This window comes from Glycine max, chromosome 15 (genome assembly GCF_000004515.6).
Source record: "Glycine max cultivar Williams 82 chromosome 15, Glycine_max_v4.0, whole genome shotgun sequence".
In the NCBI taxonomy this organism is placed as follows: Eukaryota; Viridiplantae; Streptophyta; class Magnoliopsida; order Fabales; family Fabaceae; genus Glycine; species Glycine max.
The window spans coordinates 45,531,519-45,550,121 of NC_038251.2; the positions used below are offsets into that span (position 1 = coordinate 45,531,519).

The window sequence follows — 18,603 nt, forward strand, 5'->3', positions numbered from 1 at the left end:
ATGTTTAGATGCGGGCATAATTAGTACACAATTTTTCCATGTTCTGTGATGGTATCCAAGAAAAATACTAGATGCATACAGCTACATAATGTGTCCTTACACTCTAATTTTAACATCTAGGCATGAGTCAAAAAATGAAGTGCTTGAAGTGACTTTTTAATAGCAATCTAATATTATCTTTTTTCACCATTGGTTGGACATGATTTTTAAACCAAAAACAAACTAATATACTCCACTTTCGAAGACTCCTTACTACTTGAAAATATAAGAAAGTAGGAATGACAACACGATAGGCTGGGAATGAGTTTAACTTTTTCCATTCCCGTCCCTAAAAAAAACAACAAGACGGATAAGGGTTCAAAGCATAAAAGATGTGGATTTAAAATTTTAATATTCATCTTTATCTTCATTGGATTCAGATATACTTACGAGTAACTCATTATACTCTTTTTTATAATTTTGATTTACTTATATATTTTTAAATAAATTATATATTAAGTTTTTAATTATATTTTAATTCAAAAAATATATAAATATAATGAATAAAAAAACTAAAGATAAAAATTAAAAATTCTATTATATTTTTAATTAAATGTATATTTTAAGTTTGTTATTTAATTATTTAACTATTAAACTTATTCACTTATGTTTTTAATATGGGGATTGTTAATTGTTACTCCCACCCTTTTTTAGTTAGAATACATTAGCATCTTACACAAAAAAAAAAGTTGACAAAAAAAATCACTCAATCTTTTTGTTTCACTAGAATTAGTACAGGGATATTATAGTAATTATAATAAATTATTAAAATTTTTATCAAAAAAATCATTCCTCTCTCTCCTCACACATCTCCCGCACACTCACCTACATTGAACAAGTTATAGGGACTGCAGTGCTCTGTAATGCTAATTTGTCCGATGGCATAAACTCAGTCAAAGAACTCTACCACAAGTTCCTAAACTGCCGCAATGTGTTGTTGATCTATGGCGCCTCTTTTGAAACCCAACATGCACCGACACCAAAGCGGACACAGAATCTCGTCGGAATAGTTGAAGGGAAAAGAGACTGTCAACGAAACTGTCGTAGCAAAAACAACTACCTTCATATAAAAAGAAGCAACGAGAAAGCTCGCAGAAAATTTTGTTTGTCAAATTAAGGCCTGATCAAAATCGATGGAAGATTAATACTAAATAAAATTGTCATGGAGGAGACTTGATATTTCAATGGTGGTTACAAATAATTACAAATTTTAGTTAATTATACACTGAAATGAAATTGAATTGAATATTAATTTGTTTTTTGAACTGGAATCGAATAATAATTAGTTAATTACAATTTTGGAGGAAGCGGGTTGCACTGAGGAAGGCATGATTTCCTCATGTTTTGCTATTTATTATTTAAGGTTCTTTTCTAATGTTTCTGGGTTCAGAAAAATGTCGAAATGAAAATCAAAGGACTTGTGACGGTGGTGTATGATCAAGCACAGTGGTGATGAAGGTGAGTGGGTTCGCGAAAATGAGAGAGTAGAGAGGAGAGAACAGAGAAGAGAGAGAAATGAGTGAGTTTGGACTTTAGAGACGGGAGAGGGAGGGTCGAGGAGAGAGATTTTTTAAAACTGGATATTAAATTACCACAATAACCTTAAAACAAATTTATTAAAGCAAAAGGAGAGCTGTCCAAATATTTTGGTGTAGATTGCTAGCACATACTTCAATTAAGAAAGAGATGCCAGTACGTTAGCAATCCCTTTTATATATATATATATATATATATATATATATATATATATATATATATATATATATATATTGTGAAAAAAAATTATTAAAAAATATAATGATGACAATATGGCTATAATTTGATATACATCTCCACTTAAAAAGTTCAGGTAATACTTCAACCTGTGTTTTCATACCCACTCAAAGTGGATTTTTTTTGTCAAAGTCAGGGACAGGTTCGGACCAGCACCCACAGGTGCAGGATTATTTGCCATAGAAAAGGATCATTATATACAATCATACCCTTGCAAATGCAAAGATTCTTCTCTATTTGAACCCATGACCAACTGCTCAAACCAGAAACATAAATAAACCTAATAAAAAAACAATCTGACATCAAGACTCAATCTCAATATGACAGTCCACAGGTTAGCTATTGATGTGGGGCAACTAAAACGAGTTAAATAGTACAGGAATACAACACCAACTTTAAGCTTGGTCCAAACCAGTCTGGTGAAGACTTGACTATTTGACATGAGTGGCATTACTACTGCACAAATCTGACGTAGTCTTTAACATTATTGGCATTTACTTACTACTAGACAAGTCTGACAAAGTCATTATTAACATAAGTCACTCACCAAGCTGAATAAGTTCATATGCTGAGATACATATACTGTCAAGATTTTGACAGACGAAACATAAATATTAATGATAACATACACATGAGAAACAGGTGTTCAGTTATGTGATGATAGACTTCAACGGTTGCCTTGATTATGATCCAGACAGCTGACAATAACAGAGAACATTTGCATTACCAGTAAATCGATATATAATTGAATGAGGAAAGCATGACAATAACTAGGGAAATAATAAAGGAAGGAATTACCCTCCAATTCCAGGGGAGACTTTTTCTTCATTGCAAGGCTTCAAGCACCTGATCTCCAGCATCAGCTAGAACATTGTTAGAAGCATTCTCTGAGGTGTCTATGCAACGACTGTTTTTAAATTGGTCCTCAGGCTGGGCCTCAAGCCCTTGGTGAGAAAATTGTTGATTACTTTTCAAGTCCTCATCTGGCAAGCATCCCATATGAAACTTCTCCATGTTAGCTTCTCTGCTTTCAAATTGTATCTTAGCAGAAATAGGTGACTCAAGCTTATCAGGATAATTCCCAGTTAACTCCAAAGGCCTATGAAAGAGCAAATGAGCCACAGTTCGATCAATGGGATTTGTCTTGGTTTCAACATCAGCAATCCTAGCATATCTGTGATACGATTCATACAGGGAAAAGATGTTAGCATCTGAAAAGGCAAATCATGATATTCAATAACCAAAAAGACAATTGATTAGTTGAGACAGTGTGGTCATCTTTAATATGGTTAACACTAAAGCTTAGAAACCGGTGGTATGACAATGCATATACTCTTTCTTGCTCTTAATTAAATGAAAACAATTTGATTCCAAAGTCTGTCTTTTTAAAGGCTAAAGTGAAGTTTAGAATTAACCTCTTTTCTTAATTCCTAAATCAGAATTATATCATCCATAAAAAATATGCATCTAGGGATAATCTTTTGTATGTCTCTAGTAAGTACATCCAAGACTAGATTAAACAAGTTTGGGCCCAAGGCTATGCCTTGATATAAACCTTATCCTTATAGGAACATCCTTAGTCTCACTTCTAGGAGTTTTCATGCCAGTAGTTACCCCATCATACATGTCTTGTAAAATCTGAATATAAGTCATGTGAACACCTTTCTTTTCCGTAGTCTTCCACAAAAATTCTCTTGACCCTCAATGATATGTTTTTTCTAAGTCAATAATAGCATGTGTAAGTCTCTTTTCCTACTTGTACCTTTCTATCAACCCCGTAGAAGATAAATATGTTCTGTTGTAGACCATCATACATAAATGATAAATCCAAATTGATTCTCCACAATTCCAATCTCTTCTCTTAATCAATGTTCTATCACTTTTTCCCATAATTTCATAGAATGGGAAATAAGTCATCCTTCCGTAGTTTACACAATTCTAAATATCTCCTTTGTTCTATAGGAACCACAGTGCTCCTCCTTCATTCATCTATCAGTTTTTTAGATCTTAAAATCTCATTAAATAGTTTAATGAGACAAATGATACCCTATTCTCTTACACATTCTAATAAATATCAATAGGAATACCTCCAGGACCAACAACTTTACATTATCTATCAACTCAAATTTTGGGATAGATGATTGTAAACCCAATTTTGTTTGTCTTCTGGGATTTCTAATCCTTTCATATTACAGGTAGATACTTGTCCATCATTGAAAAACTTATAAGAATAGTTCTCCCATCTCTCTCTAATATCTTGATTTGTAACCAAATTTTTTTTCTTTCTTCGTCTTCAATACATCTTACTTGGTCCAAATCTCTTGATTTCTTTTTCCTTATTTTTGTCAATTTTGTATATCTGTCATTCTCCATTCTTTGCCAGTTTGTCCCAAGATATTAGTAAAATTCCTTAAAAGCCTTGGATTGTTACTCATTCACAGCTTTCCTTGTCATATTCTAGCCTTCCGATGCCTTGCCCAATATTCAGCATTATTGCCCGTGTAAGACCTTAAAACACTACCTTATGTTTCTCACTTTTTCTTGCAGTTTCATTCCACTACCAAAATTCCTTCTCTCTCAATTAAAACCTTTTGATTCACCCGAGACTACTTTAGTTTCCAAACATTTTTAGGCATCCCATCCCAAATGAGGCTAGTACTACTTTGTGATTTCCCATTATCTTCCTCTAACAATTTCTTCTTAAAGTTCAAATGTTTATTACCTTTGAATTGCCACCACTTAAAACATTCTGAGTCTGTCCACTAGAAATGAAGAAAGAATGATACTCAATTTATAACAATAAGTGCTTGACCAATGAATATAAAATAAACAAGTAATGAAATTAGGCATCTCAATAGTTTTCCAAACCTGTTTTGGCTATTGCTTTCTTCTCTTGCAGCAACTTTAAGTTCTTCTCTGCTAGTGTTGTTTGTACTGCTTGTATCATTAGCATAATTCCTTTGCATTGCACTTTGAGCCAACCGGAACAAGCTATCTCTAATGCATAGTCTTATTTTGACATCTAACTGTAGAAAAAGTTTGCCTCAGGATTGTAGGTATGTCTGAATTAGCATAGAAGGAGAAAATTATACGACACAGCTTAAACCATTATAAAAGTCAACCTCACCTTTGATATAGCATCCTGAAGCATGTACAGTATGGTGTCTTCAACAAAATGATCATCAATTGCCAGAGACATTGTATTAGAATCATCTTGCTCAGTTGGTGGATCTAGAGCTGTTCTTAAATCTTCAATTTCAGGATCAGCCCCATCACAGAGTTGACTATGGATTTCTATGGCACATTTTTCATTCATTGATTTATTAGTGCTAGGAACTTGATGGCCGAATTCTTGCTGTTGTTTCTGAATAGCAAGCATTGCTTGCATTTGTTGCCGCCTCCTCAATTTTTCAATTTTTTCCTGGGGAGTCATTGTAAGAGGCTTAACTAAGTCCACAGACTTGCTCACAGGATTCATAACACCAAGAGATGCTTCATAGCGAGAAAGCAGAGGCTGTCGCATAAGAACTCCTGACTGAGCCTGTGGTAGCATTGACATAGAAGAATATGTATTTGTAAGGTTCCCATATGCAGAGGATGTCACATATGTATTTGTGATGTCCTGGTATAGTGTCTCAGGTCCTTGAAGCTCATTCCACTGCCCAAGAATTGAAGAGGGAGAAGACTGTATGACTGAAGACACCAGCTGATTCTGAAATTGTCCAGATGTAGTTGATGAAGGAGACCAGCTACCATAAAACTCCTTCAATGATTTTCCCTCTAGTTTACCTTGTGATTTTTTCCGAGCTTTCAACTGATTATTTTGCCCAAAATCCTGAATAATAACAACAGTAAAAAGTTTGATGACTTTGAGAAGGAAAAAGACAACATCCAGAGGCAGCACATAGTTATGCTAAGGATGAGTAAGAAACCTTTTGAAAATTTTGATAAACAGCATACATTCACATAGGATAGAACGATACAAGTGTATTTCTATTGAAAGAGCACGCAGAAAATAAACAACTCAAACCAAGAAACACAGGTAAAAATCATTTGTTCCTAAAAATGCCAAAGAACTAATTTCAAATTTCCATGTAACTTAGCAATGAAGGAACACGTAACCATAAATCTGTGACCTCAGAAAGCACAAAAATAGATTGGACAATAAAGCCTATTGCATATGAAGCACAGACACACCGGCTGAGGATGTGTCGGACACCCCGACATGTTTTCAACACCAAAACACAGTGGACATGTGACGAACATGTTTTTACAGTGTCCAATTTTATTTTATTTTTTACTTTGACACGGAAGCGACAATGCCTGAACACACACTGGACACATCTTTTTGTAAGAAAAAATAAAAATTAAGCAATCAACATAAAGAATAAATTAATATTTGCAAGTTATTTTTTGGATTTTTCTTTTCAATGATGCTTTCTCTTAGTAATTTTTTTTTGTGACTCTTTATCCAAGAACTTAGCAAGTTTTTTTCTTAGATTCTTTTTGTAAAGATAAAGTTCTTGCACTGTGGAACATGATGACTCTTGTAGTGTATTACCTTTTTTGTGAGGCTTGTTTATATAAATCTTAATCATCAATTTAATTTTGTCATGTTGAAAGCCTAGCTTGGCCTGTTAGCCTACCTAAAGGCCTATTTCATATTAAAGCTTTTATTAAAAGAAATTTCTCTTTGTAAAATGAGAGAAACTGAGGGATATTGAACTGAAAATCATGTGCTAGAAAACACAGCGGATGCTCCTTTATATAGATTAATTACAATTAATTATAGGAGATTTTGTTCTTATAATTCTGATATGATAATAAAGACAAAATATGAAATTGATCCTATTTTGATTCTCAACACTCCCCCTCAAGCTAAAAAAAGCTTTAGCTTGTTACAAGAAAATTTATTCCCAACAAAAACATAAAACTTGAGTTCCACTAAACAAGACAATAATTTAAAAGACAACTCAGGGATGTTGGTGAAGTCAAGGAATATTGCTAGAAAGAGAGAGTTAGAATATCCATTAGCCTAAGAAAAGCAAGTTCCAACTTTTTTAAAACCATCATTTGGAAACTTCAAACCAATATTTTGAAGTCAACTCATGGATCTTGGTGAAACCGGGGAATATTGCTAGGAAGAGAGCTGGAATACCCATCGGCTTAAGTAAATCCAAAGCAAGTTCTGATTTTCTTAAAACCAAGATTTGGAAGCTTCAAACAAATCGTGGTGACCCAAAATTATTCAAATCGAAGAGACGAAATCGTCTTAAACAGCCAGTGAAGCAAGAGAAGTCACTGAGAAACACGACGGAAAAAGGACAGCGACAGAATAGGCAACCGAAAAGTTCTTCCAGAAAATAAGCAGCAACCTGAAGGCAGTGTCCGGAAAACACGCTGAAAAGGACAGGCAGCAGAATGGGCAACTGGAAATTTTTTCACAGCAATGCAAAACACGTCAAAAAATGGACTGCACAGTGCCCAAAATCACAAACCAAACAATACTTAAAAAGGGTAAACAGAACCAAGCTCCAACGGTGTGTCCGCAAGGATGCTTTGTTTGAGGCAAAACTCTGAGGTTATGCTCGCACAAGAAGGGCAACTCCGGCAGTAGACGCGCAGCCCAAGACGGTGCACCACGTGCCTGCACCCGCCAGAGAAGTGCACTGTTTGGTTAAGTCTGGTGCGCAAAAGAGTAAGCACGTGAGGGAGCATCACAAGCCCAATCGAGATGTCGTAACCATCATCGTGTAGATCGGTGGACGACAATGCAGGTGGTGGGTTCACCTTCCAGAAAGGTTGTCAGAGCTTCGCGGGAGGCTTCCCAAAAGGGGGGGGAATCACCGAAAAGAGGGGTAGCAAGCAGAAAGATCTGTTGAAAAGTGGAAGCAAGTTACCGGAATAAATGCGAAAATCAGACAGGTCCGTCGGGGACAGTAGGTCCCCGGTGGGGGACGGTTTTCCTTGGGGGACGGTTTTCCTTATTCCTTCAATCTGGCTATAATACCATGTAAAATGAGAGAAACTAAGGGATATTGAACTGAAAACTGTGTCAGAGTACACAATGGATTCTTCTTTATATAGATCAATTACAATAAATTATAAGAGATATTGTTCCTATAATTCTGATATGATAATAAAGACAAAATATGTAATTGATCCTATCAGGATTCTCAACACTTTTTATATTGGACAATAGACTCAAACCATAGAGAAAAGCTCTGTGAACCAAACCATAATCTATAAAAATCAAAATTGTTGTTACTCAAAGCATGAAACAAAGGTGGAAATAGGTGAATTAAGTTTTATAAGAGTCAAGTCTAACACGTTAATATGATATAAGTTTATCTCCTTCAAGATAACTTAGTTAAAAATACTCTCTTTTAATAAGCCCTCTAATCATTGGTCTGATGTAGTTAGGCCATAGGCCCCTGTCAGAGACCTGGGATTATTCCCACCCCTAATCATTGGTCATTCTCCAATATGGCTTGACATACCTGTTGCTCCTTATCAGCCGGGGCAATTCTATCTCTATCATATCCTACATTGAATATGTTTGCAGGAGCCTTCTCAATATCATGAGATAAAGAATCGCCAATCCTCTTAAATCTGGGGGAAAATGATCGATCATTCTGTTGGACATATTCTGCTTTAATTTCCAAAGGCTCAGATCTGTTCCTTAAAGCACTTGTTGGGTTTGGTGTCTCCAAGAGTATGGGTACTGTGCTGTTACTCACGTCTTTGGAAGACCACAGCTCATCAGAATTCTCAAGACTTACATGGCCAAATATAGGGTCGTCATCATTGCTGCAAAATCATCACTTGCGAGAATATTTAGTCAGACGTATAACCATTGTAAACAATGAAAGCTCACGAAACTATGAGTACAAGGACAGATGTAGTTCAATAAATATTAAGTGTTCAGGAATGTTATTATGTTAGTACTTATGTTCAATGTTATTCCTCATGTGTGCAATATAATTAATCCAAGGAATTGTAAAATACCTATAAACAACATCAAAAGTTGGCAGCCTGAAGTCAATGTTCCAAGTTTAATCAGTGAAGAACAACAGATTTTCATAAATTTGACATCATAATATCATCCTTTTTTTTAATTCTAGAGATGTTAGCATCACACTCTAACACATTCTTTCTAACACGCTTTATTGTTGGTTGAAATTCATGTGGGACTTACTAAATATTTGGGTCCCAGTGCCTATTTAGTGGGTCTTACTCCCTATTTATCATCCCAAGAATTCCTCTTTTCTTTTTAAATGATACCTATAGACACTTATTGCCGCTACAACTGTGCATAGATGCACACATGGCTCTATCTGAGTTTGAAAGAAACAGGTTTAGGGCAATTATACTCAGATTGATCCATGAGCAAGCAGTTGAGTAAATTTGTAACACGAGTTTTCAAAAAGAGAATAAGAGGAAAGAGAGAAGTTTTATCCATTAGAATTACTGGTCAAGTTCAGAAAATATCTAGTTAGACTCAAGCTAACAATTACCTCAGAAAATGCATGTACCACATAAGAATAGTACAGATAATATACTTTACCTGAAAATTCGATCAAGATCATCAAAGCTTCCTATGTTATCCCAGGCATAGTTGACAAAATCACCTTGCTTTTCTACATCCTTTTCAAGCTGTGTAGTCTCTTCTGTCACAGATATATATATATATATATATATATATATATGAATATATATAATCAGAAATGATAAACTATAACTACATACTATACATGTTTATAGTTTTACATATAATGATGGCAGAACATAAAACCAGAAGACATACATCTGTACACAAACAAACAAATACACTGACAGACATGCTATCTAGTCTACTCATAATTCCAATAATAAGTAATTTTACCACCTCTTTGCTGAAATAAATTTGCTAATTTCACCTAAAGTTTTAGATACATCAGCAGCACCCAGGGAACCCTGATCAGTTTTAGCCGCAGTGGATAAAGATAAATCAGGCCATGAGTTTGTGCCAGATTCTGAGGCAGATTGTCCCTCAATTATATCAAGTTTGGAACTGCTTCCGAGCTTTCCTTGATGAAAATCAGTTTTAGCCTCTATTCTCTTCTGGTCAATCAGTTTAGTAGCAGAAGCTTCCTGACTCCATTCTTTCTTGTCATTAAGATCTTCACTTGCCTCCGGATAAGGCACAATATGATCATCACCCTCACCCACCTCACCCCATACTATGTTAGCAAGCTGAAAACAGTACATTGTAAAACATATAATTAATATTGACGAGGCAAAACCCAACAAGAAATATAAAACACTTCAGATGCTAGCAGTAGGGAAATTCATAGACACGGGTAAATACTATTACTATGCCATTTTACCTTCTGTTCCTGCCAGTTTATGGCAGACATGGACCCTCTTTTATCCTTTAAATTGTTTTTTAAAGATTTCAAAAGATGATTGCCACTCATCTTCTCCCTCCACCACCCGCCAGTGATTCTAACTCTGGCAAAACCTCTTATATTTTTTAATTCCTTGTTCTTCTCTATTCTTCTTCGTTTGCTATTTTTCCCTCACAATCTTTTCTTTATATCTTCTCTATATTTCTAGTTTTTTGTCTATTTTTTAAAATTATTCAATTTTTGTCACCATCCTTTTTTTCTCCTTTTCTATTTTTTTTTGTTTTCTTGATTTGCCTTTTTTTCCCCTTCATCCTTTTCTTCTCACTTCTAGGATATTTTTAGTTTTGTATTGTAAATCTTTTTCAGTGTTGATTTGAGATTTATGCTTATGTTATGAGACTTTGACAAATTGTATTTGTTAGAATATATTTCTAATTTTGTAATATTTATATATGTTATTAGTTTTTATCAAGTACATTTAGCAGATATTTTTTTGTATATTTTTATATATTATATATATTTTTAATTCATCCACTATGCTTCCCCTATTTGCTCGCAACACCATTTGCAAGAGTGAATGACAAAATTTTGGCTTTCCAACATGGACCGTAATCCACAATTGATCACGCTGCTAACACACATCAGCCAAATATAACCAACTACTTAAATCCTATAACACCTTTCAAGATATTTCATTACACCTAGATAAAAACAAACGTCTACTACAGACCTACAGTGTCCTCCATTCTTTTCATTTAATTCTCATTATTTCCTATCTTCGATACTTCTCCCCATCTTAGCACCCAAAATTTTATTTTCTTCCTTCTCTCAAATCATCAATTACAATGTGAATTTATTAAAAGTGTGACTCCATGCATCAAACATTCATAACAAAATAAAGTATAATTTCTGCCTTATCAAAGTACAATTGAAAGGGAATATGCAGTCACAAATTGGACTATGGTACCCATGATCATCATTCATCACAAGTAATGCACAATAAACACAAAAAGGAGAGAACAAAATATTGCAGAACATGGAAATCACATGTAGGAACTAGTACTTAAAACTATAAATTCTTGTTATTGTCTTACTCCAATCCATGTTTGACATCAATTCCTTTTAATTCCCTGTGCACTATGACAAGTGTAGTAAATATTTAAATCCAGTCAATAGACAATATGGGAAAACTCAACCAACCCTGACTCCAACATTGCATTCATCAATGCAACAAAAACATTCTAACAATCTGTACGCCAGAAGTTTTTCATATCTAACTTTTTCAGTCCCCCCCCCCCCCCCCCCTTCTCATATGAATAGGAACCAATAATATACCATAGGAAGAAACCATATCATCTTCACATCTCCCTTGCTACAATATAATTGATTCCACTCTTTCCCGGGCCTCCTTATTGTGCGGAATCACAAAAAATCATGAATCCAAGTGCAGCAACCAGCTTTCCCAAAATGTATCAACAAACATAGTGTTGATTTTTCTCTTCCTTTCTAGGAGACAGGCACTACAAAATACAAATCATGACCACCTTCCACCTCCATTACTCCTCATTAATGTCAAACTTCATTTTAAGGTATCTGGCGGTGACTATACTCTTACCTATTGTTCAGTTGGGGGAAATGGAGGGGAGGGGAGGATTTTTATAATGTTTTGTTGTTTGGTTCAATTTTTAGTATGGGCAAGAATGGAGGGGAGCAAAATCGTTTCATGTCCAATTTTTCTCCACTCCAATATTAGTGGTATTTAGAGGGGAGGGGGAGATTTAAAACATTTCAGGTGCATTGACTAAAACATCTACACTATGTTTTGAAATTTAAAATTGCAAGAATATAAAAGTTTATTAAGTTTTAATATCCCTCCCCTCCCTTTTGAACCAAACAAAAACAAGGTCAATTCTCCGTCCCACCTCTCCTCTTAAATAAACAGAATGTCTAATAAGAAAATCCCTCCCCTTCCTTCCCCTCTATTAAAATCCCTCCCCTCCTCTGAACCAGTCACTTAAGGTCCAGAAAAATTATGATAAGACCTCTCACAATCCAACCATAACGCAATTCCCAACTTCCCTTTGCATGTCCTCTCCATGAAATATTTTGAGATTGCAATATCATCTTTCCAAAACACTGCATACTGGATCAAGTCCACACTCCATTCCTCGTCCCATCATCTACTTTCAGACCATCAACCAAAATTCCCCTTTATCACATAAACTATCATTATTCTCATCTCCTAAAGAATACTTTCATAAGTCAGGACTGCCTCAAAGTGAAGGAAGGACCAAACGAAGCACGAACATGTTTTTCAACAACTGACAGTCTGACAGAGCCTTTCAAAACCTAGTAACCAAATTCATATTTAACAAGCCTTCTATTTTAAAACAAGATTGAAGTTATCCACTAATAACTCTTTCCTGCTAGTTCAGATTTGCATCAATAAGACACAAACACAACAAATGAGACCAACCGTTGGTCAAAGTTCCCAATAATATTCAATTTTCAATAAATAGTTTTTTTTTTCTTACAAACATCTCATACCAAAAGGATGAACAAAAAGCAACAACACAAGACAACATCTTCACCTTAATTTCAATTTCTTATAATCACTTCATACTCAAGTCTCAAATCACCAAAATACACCCCAAGAAATTTTTTAAGAAAAATTACTAGTATACAATAACAATAACCTAAGCACGTTTATTAAAAAATATATATTCTGACAAACCAAAAGTATATATATAAACAATACACAAATTTATTACAATTACAAGTTTACAACAAACTACGATCTAATAATAGTAACAAGAGAAAAATGGAAAAATAGAAAATTGAATGACTAACCTCTTCGTCGTTCCAATCAAACATTTCTTACATGGGAGACAGAGAAATTTAGAAATGGAAATGCGGAATCAAACACCAGAGAATGAATTACTCCACTCATCGCCGAGAAGCCCTCAGAAGATTTTCGCATAGAGAACCAGCACAACAACAACGCGACCATGAAACGACGTCGTTGCGGGGGACGACGCGCTACGCGAAGAGAAGAAGATAGAAATTAGTTAGTTTCGAATCGAAGAGAAGAGAGGGTTCGCGTGTTTTTGCTATAACGGCGACGGAGAGAGCGCACGAGTGGAGGCGTGGGACGCGCGGTTGACACGTGCGAGCGTACGTATCTAAAGTAGTGGCTCTCAGAGACTCTATCAAATGCTGAATCCTCATTCGTTACATTCTTCTTCTCTCTCTGGTTTGCTAGTGTGGGGCCCAGTGGGCCAGTGGAAGAAGGTGTATGTCTTGGCTCTGGTAGCGTCGGAGGTCGCTTCGTGGGGCCCACAGGCTCGTGTTTATCAACTGCCTCGTGCTTTTAGTATTATTCTATGGTTTAGAGTTGACGGCTTACGGTATTATTCTATGGTCAAAATAAATACAAAACTGAATGAGTTTGATTTTTATTTAGGTTTAATGCAATATTCGATAATCAGTTGTGATAATTAAACATTCCCAAGAAGAACTCTGTTGCTCGTATTGATATTATTTGATTTGAATAAAATTACTGTTTATAAAAAAAAACATATAATTTGTAATAAAAAAAACACATTATGTTGTCAAAAGGTTTTATATTTTTAAATTAAGTCTCACAATTTAAAAAATAATAATTTTTACAATTTTAAAAAATTAAGTTGCAAAAATTTACATGGATTTTGATGAATAAATCAATTAAGAGTTTGTTTAAAATTAAACAAAGGTTGTGTATGAATCAATGTAACAAGAGTGTTACATAGTTTACGGCAGGTGTAATTTTAAATATTTATACCAAATCTCGTCTGTTGTGATGAATCAATTCAATGGTGAGAATTATTCTATTTTAAATTTAAAAAAAATTTAATAAGTGAGTCACGTGGTCTTTCCCTTCATCATTGGTTTGTTTTTCCTCTACATTGTTATTTCTATGTTGCTCATTAATTGAAGCTGATCAATATTTTCCTCATCTGCAACCACCATCAGTGCACGGAGAATCAAATTAATTTCTAAAAAAACAACAAACAAATATGGGTGCAAAGTTTACGGGTAGAAGGGATATTAGCATTCTTGTCATATATGCGCATTGGACAATGAACACTGACTAGAGCAAAAGGCTAGATGCATATTATGAGTGTATATTGTGATTAATTTGTGACAATGAATTAATTAATTATCTGTTTGTCTAATCACTTTGCACCAAACTAGATAGTTAATTGCTACTTGGAGAAATGGCGAAGATGGGTAGAATTTGAGGGAGAACATGTAGTTCCCCTTGTGTAAGTGTTTTTGGTTGGTTGTAGTATACTTATGGGTGGTACACTAATTTGAAAGGAAGATATGTTTTATTTACTGAACCTCAACTGCCCTTAGAATTCGATGAGTAAGGGTTGCCTCCAAAAAGAAGAGAAGGTAAGGGGAAATTGATATTATTATTTTCTGATTTGCTTAAGATATATATATATATATATATATATATATATATATATATATATATATATATATATATATATATATATATATATATATATATATATATAAAATTTATTTTATTACCAGATCAAGGTCTGACAAATTATCGACAACCATAACAGAAAGATGCTAACAACCAGCAATACTCTAACAGAATTATTCCATTAACTAACTATGATATTTTGCTTATGTTAAATGAGTTTTTTACTCATAATCCTTCAGGTATGAAGGCCAGTAATGCTTATTCTTGGGCCTATCTTTCGAAGCTTCTTCTGGCCCATTCTTTTCCACTTGCACCTCCTGATGTAAGCCCATTTGCACAAGGATTGAAGAGGGATCTTTAAAGGTTTTTCTTTCTTTTTTTATGAAATTTATTGAATGAGAGAGAAAGTGACGAGTTTATGGAGGGTTGAATGTAAGGTATTTGGATCAAAGTTTGAATGTGTTTGGATGGAAAATGAAGATGTATCAATGGTGTTCAAGTGGGATTAAAGGATGAAGGTTTAGAAAGATGAAGAAGGAGAATGAAGAAGGGGGTTGGAAGAATCACTCCTTTGGAATTGGTGTCACACACAAGGTAGTGTTTCTTGATAAACTAATTTCTTGAATCACTCAAGTAACTAAGGAGATTCACTCTCACACTTTAGAAGGTGATTAAAAACTCAAATTCAAGGTCTATTTTTTTATTAGAAAATGTGCAACCTATAAATAGGAATGACATCAAGTTGGTTACACAAGTGAAATGATCACCAATAACAATAATTGATGGTGTCATTAAACCTAATTAAAACTAGAATTGATAACAACAATTGATGGTGTCATTATACTTAATTAAAACTAGAATTAAGACACATAAACATATGGAAAATTGTGCAACTCCTTGGTCAACCAAGAGGCAGCCACAATCCTAGAGTTTTCGCCTTATTAAACCTTAATTTCTTTAAATTAAAACAAGCCCATAGGTGGTGCAAATCCCAAGAGAATTGACAGCCACTTTAACACAAGTTTGGACCTTTATTTCAACTAACAAAATGCTAATAAAACCACTCAACAAAAGTGGCACCCTCTACTCTTCTTGGAACATGGTGCAATTAACAATCTGAAGCTTCTCCACTTGTAACTTAGGCCTAAATTCAAATAGCATGGTTAACACTTGTTGAAGAGCTTCATTGGCCTTCTTTGTTCTAGCCCTTGCCATAGGTCCTCCAAGTCCTTCTAAAGGTTCCTTGTCCTTATTCCTTGCCTTGTCCTCATCACCTCCTTAGTTTTTGCCTTAACATTCCCGTGCGCATCAGACAGCACCTTGTCCTCAAGGTGGTAAGTAGCCTTTAAGTCAGACCAGTCCTCCCATGAGGTGTCTTCTGGGCTAATCCAGTCCATTGAACTAGGACTTGTTGTTTCACCGCAGAAGAAGTAGAGTCCCACCGAGTTGCCAAGAAGACTAAAGGACGAACCTTGGGTTTGTTGTCCACTACCAACATTGGTACAACTACGGGTTCCGGCATCATCGAAGAAGATTAATGAAATGGTTTCAGAATTGAGTAGTGGAACACGGGGTGAATGCGGGAGTGTTCTGGCAACTAGAGTTTATAGGCAACTTTTCCGATTCGATCTTCCACCTGAAATGGTCCATAAAATCGCTTGGACAATTTTGAATAAGATTGTCTTGTAGCTGAGACTTGCCGGTGTGGTCTCAATTTCACTATCACCCAATCACCAATTTGAAACTCCTTATCCCTCATATGGCCATCTGCTACCTTCTTCATGCGATTCTGAGCTTTCAACAGTTTCTTACGTAAGGAAGCAAATACCAAGTCTCGATTTTTAAGTAACTTATCTACTGCTTCGAGATTGGAGGTGCCTGTGATGTATTGCGGGATGTTAGGAGGTTTGCAACCAAAGGTGACCTCAAATGGTGAAAGGCCAGTACCAGAGTAGGATAATGCCAAGGTTATCAATATCGAGAGTCTACGCAGACTCGTGAGAGCTTTGTAGAGTCGACTCGTAGACTCGTAAGAGTCTACTTCGTAAAAAAAATATGGATAATAAGTAAATATATTCAAAATGCACCATTTTGCAAACAAATGACAATAAGCTCATAGTTCATACTTCATACTTCATATTAGTCTATTACAAAATATAAGTGCTCAAAATTAAAGCATTTAAATAATTAAAAAAAGCACAAATGTCTTCAAAGAAGCATGTTCAATCCTCTAATAGGATCATCTCCATGAATATAATCGCTTTCATCACTATCTGCATCATCATCAAGGTCTTCCTCAAATTGTGCATCATCATTAGGTTCCACGAAAATTAAATTATCTAGATCAAAAGCGTCTACAACTAGATCATTTGAGCTTCCTCCAACATCTCCCACTAATTCAACATTGCCACCATCACCTTCACCTTGAGGTTGCTCATCCTCATCATTATATCCCTCTTCAGTTATCCATTCATCGTCAGACTCAATCTCATCAAGTGGAAGAGCAATACTTTTTCAATTTTTTTTACTTTTTAACTTCAAGTTATACATCACATAAACCAAGTCATTCATTTTCTTTTGTTGTAATCGATTTCTTCTCTTTGTATGAACCTATAATTAAAAATCAAATTTTAATTACTATCTAAACGACTAAACCAAATAAGTAAAATTATCAAACAAATAAAATAAAGGCATAAGGTTGAATTGAATTACCATTTCAAATGAGCTCCAATTACGCTCACACCCAGAAGAGCTACAAGTCAAGCTCAAAACACGAATAGCAAATCTCCTCAACTCTGGAGTTCCATCACCAAACATCTTCCACCATTCTCCAGGTTGGATGATTTTTCTATTGTCCTTTGCCTCTTCCAAAGAGAAAAGCCCTCTAGCAAAAAGAAACTCAACAAGTTGCAAATTAATGTTTTTCCTTTCTACAACATCCTTGACCAATCTTTTCATACACATGTGCAACCCTTCTTTCACCTGAGGGTCATCATGTCTGAAAGTAGGTTCGTAATGCAGATGAGGATTAAGATAATATGCAGCTGCATGCAAAGGCCTGTGAAGCAGATGATCCGACCTCTCATCAATAATTTTCCAAACAGGCTCATAGCTACATAGTAAATAGATATCAAATATGCTATATTAGAAATAGTTAAAACTTAAAACTTAAAATAATACACAAGCAAATTTTAAATCTGAGAAAGTTTAGAAATTATACCTTTTCTTGGTGTTATTAAAGTTGCATTTTATCTTCTCTTTTGCATTTTTCATCTCCTCATATATGAAACCCATGGTGGGTTTTACATCTGAATCCACCAATCGAAGGACCACCATAAGAGGGGCAGCAACTCTGAGGCACATGGTTACGTTCTTCCAAAATCAACTATCCAAAGCCACATTCTGTACTTTTCTCCCCTCTTGTGAAGTTCCAAACTTGCTTTTTTCCACTCTTCAGAGCTAAACATGCTCATTACTGATGCTTTCAATTCATGAAGGCAAGCTAAAGTTAAATAAGTTGTGGCAAATCTAGTCATACTAGGCCTAATCAAGTCTCTTCCATTTGTGAACTTCTTCATGATGCTAATCAACATTGTTCTACCATAAATGTAGGTGGTGATCCTTCTTCCCTTCTTTATAATAGTCTGATGAACCTTCAAATGTTTCTCAAAATCTTCAAATATCAAATCAATGCAATGAGCAGCACATGGGGTCCAATACAAATTCTCTCATTTATGCATCAACAATTCTCCAACTACTTTGTAATTTGCAACATTATCAGTTATCACCTACACTACATTCTCCTCTCCAACAAAATCCACTACATCACCCAACATCTTCAACACTTTGTTAGCTATTTTTGAGATGTCTGAGGTATCCAATGAATAAAGAAATACAGTCCCTTTTGGACTGTTCACCAAA

At 35.0% G+C, this 18,603-nt stretch overlaps 2 protein-coding genes across 3 annotated transcripts; both read right to left on the reverse strand.

Annotated features, from left to right (window-relative positions):
* Positions 1-2,010: 2,010 nt before the first annotated feature.
* Positions 2,011-13,422, reverse strand: LOC100793985 (protein LNK2). 2 transcript variants are annotated; one of them, XM_006598051.4, is made up of 8 exons: positions 13,053-13,422; positions 9,732-10,047; positions 9,380-9,479; positions 8,313-8,622; positions 4,940-5,647; positions 4,681-4,838; positions 2,611-2,986; positions 2,011-2,510 (listed from the first exon to the last, which is right to left on the reverse strand). In XM_006598051.4, the coding sequence occupies exons 1-7, from the start codon at positions 13,074-13,076 to the stop codon at positions 2,638-2,640; spliced, it is 1,965 nt and encodes a 654-aa protein (XP_006598114.1). In that variant the 5' UTR covers positions 13,077-13,422; the 3' UTR covers positions 2,011-2,510; positions 2,611-2,637. The 2 variants fall into 2 exon arrangements, with proteins under 2 accessions (XP_006598114.1, XP_003546724.1); XM_003546676.5 differs by having other exon boundaries at positions 9,380-9,482.
* Positions 13,423-16,890: 3,468 nt separating this feature from the next.
* Positions 16,891-18,045, reverse strand: LOC121173559 (uncharacterized). The gene is made up of 3 exons (XM_041009623.1): positions 17,903-18,045; positions 17,426-17,794; positions 16,891-17,191 (listed from the first exon to the last, which is right to left on the reverse strand). The coding sequence occupies exons 1-3, from the start codon at positions 18,043-18,045 to the stop codon at positions 16,891-16,893; spliced, it is 813 nt and encodes a 270-aa protein (XP_040865557.1).
* Between the last annotated feature and the right edge of the window lie 558 nt (positions 18,046-18,603).

Excerpts from the sequence above, each read along its gene's own strand:
- LOC100793985 (XM_003546676.5), bottom strand. The coding sequence starts at position 13,076 with ATGTTTGATTGGAACGACGAAGAG. Across the intron at positions 8,623-9,379 it reads GATCTTGATCGAATTTTCAG|CAATGATGACGACCCTATAT; the intron begins GTAAAGTATATT and ends ATGATTTTGCAG. Across the intron at positions 2,987-4,680 it reads GAAAGCAATAGCCAAAACAG|ATATGCTAGGATTGCTGATG; the intron begins GTTTGGAAAACT and ends ATCGTATCACAG.
- LOC121173559 (XM_041009623.1), bottom strand. The coding sequence starts at position 18,045 with ATGTGCCTCAGAGTTGCTGCCCCTCTTATGGTGGTCCTTCGATTGGTG. Across the intron at positions 17,795-17,902 it reads TTTAATAACACCAAGAAAAG|CTATGAGCCTGTTTGGAAAA; the intron begins GTATAATTTCTA and ends TTTACTATGTAG. Across the intron at positions 17,192-17,425 it reads TTGACTTGTAGCTCTTCTGG|TATTGCTCTTCCACTTGATG; the intron begins GTGTGAGCGTAA and ends AAATTGAAAAAG.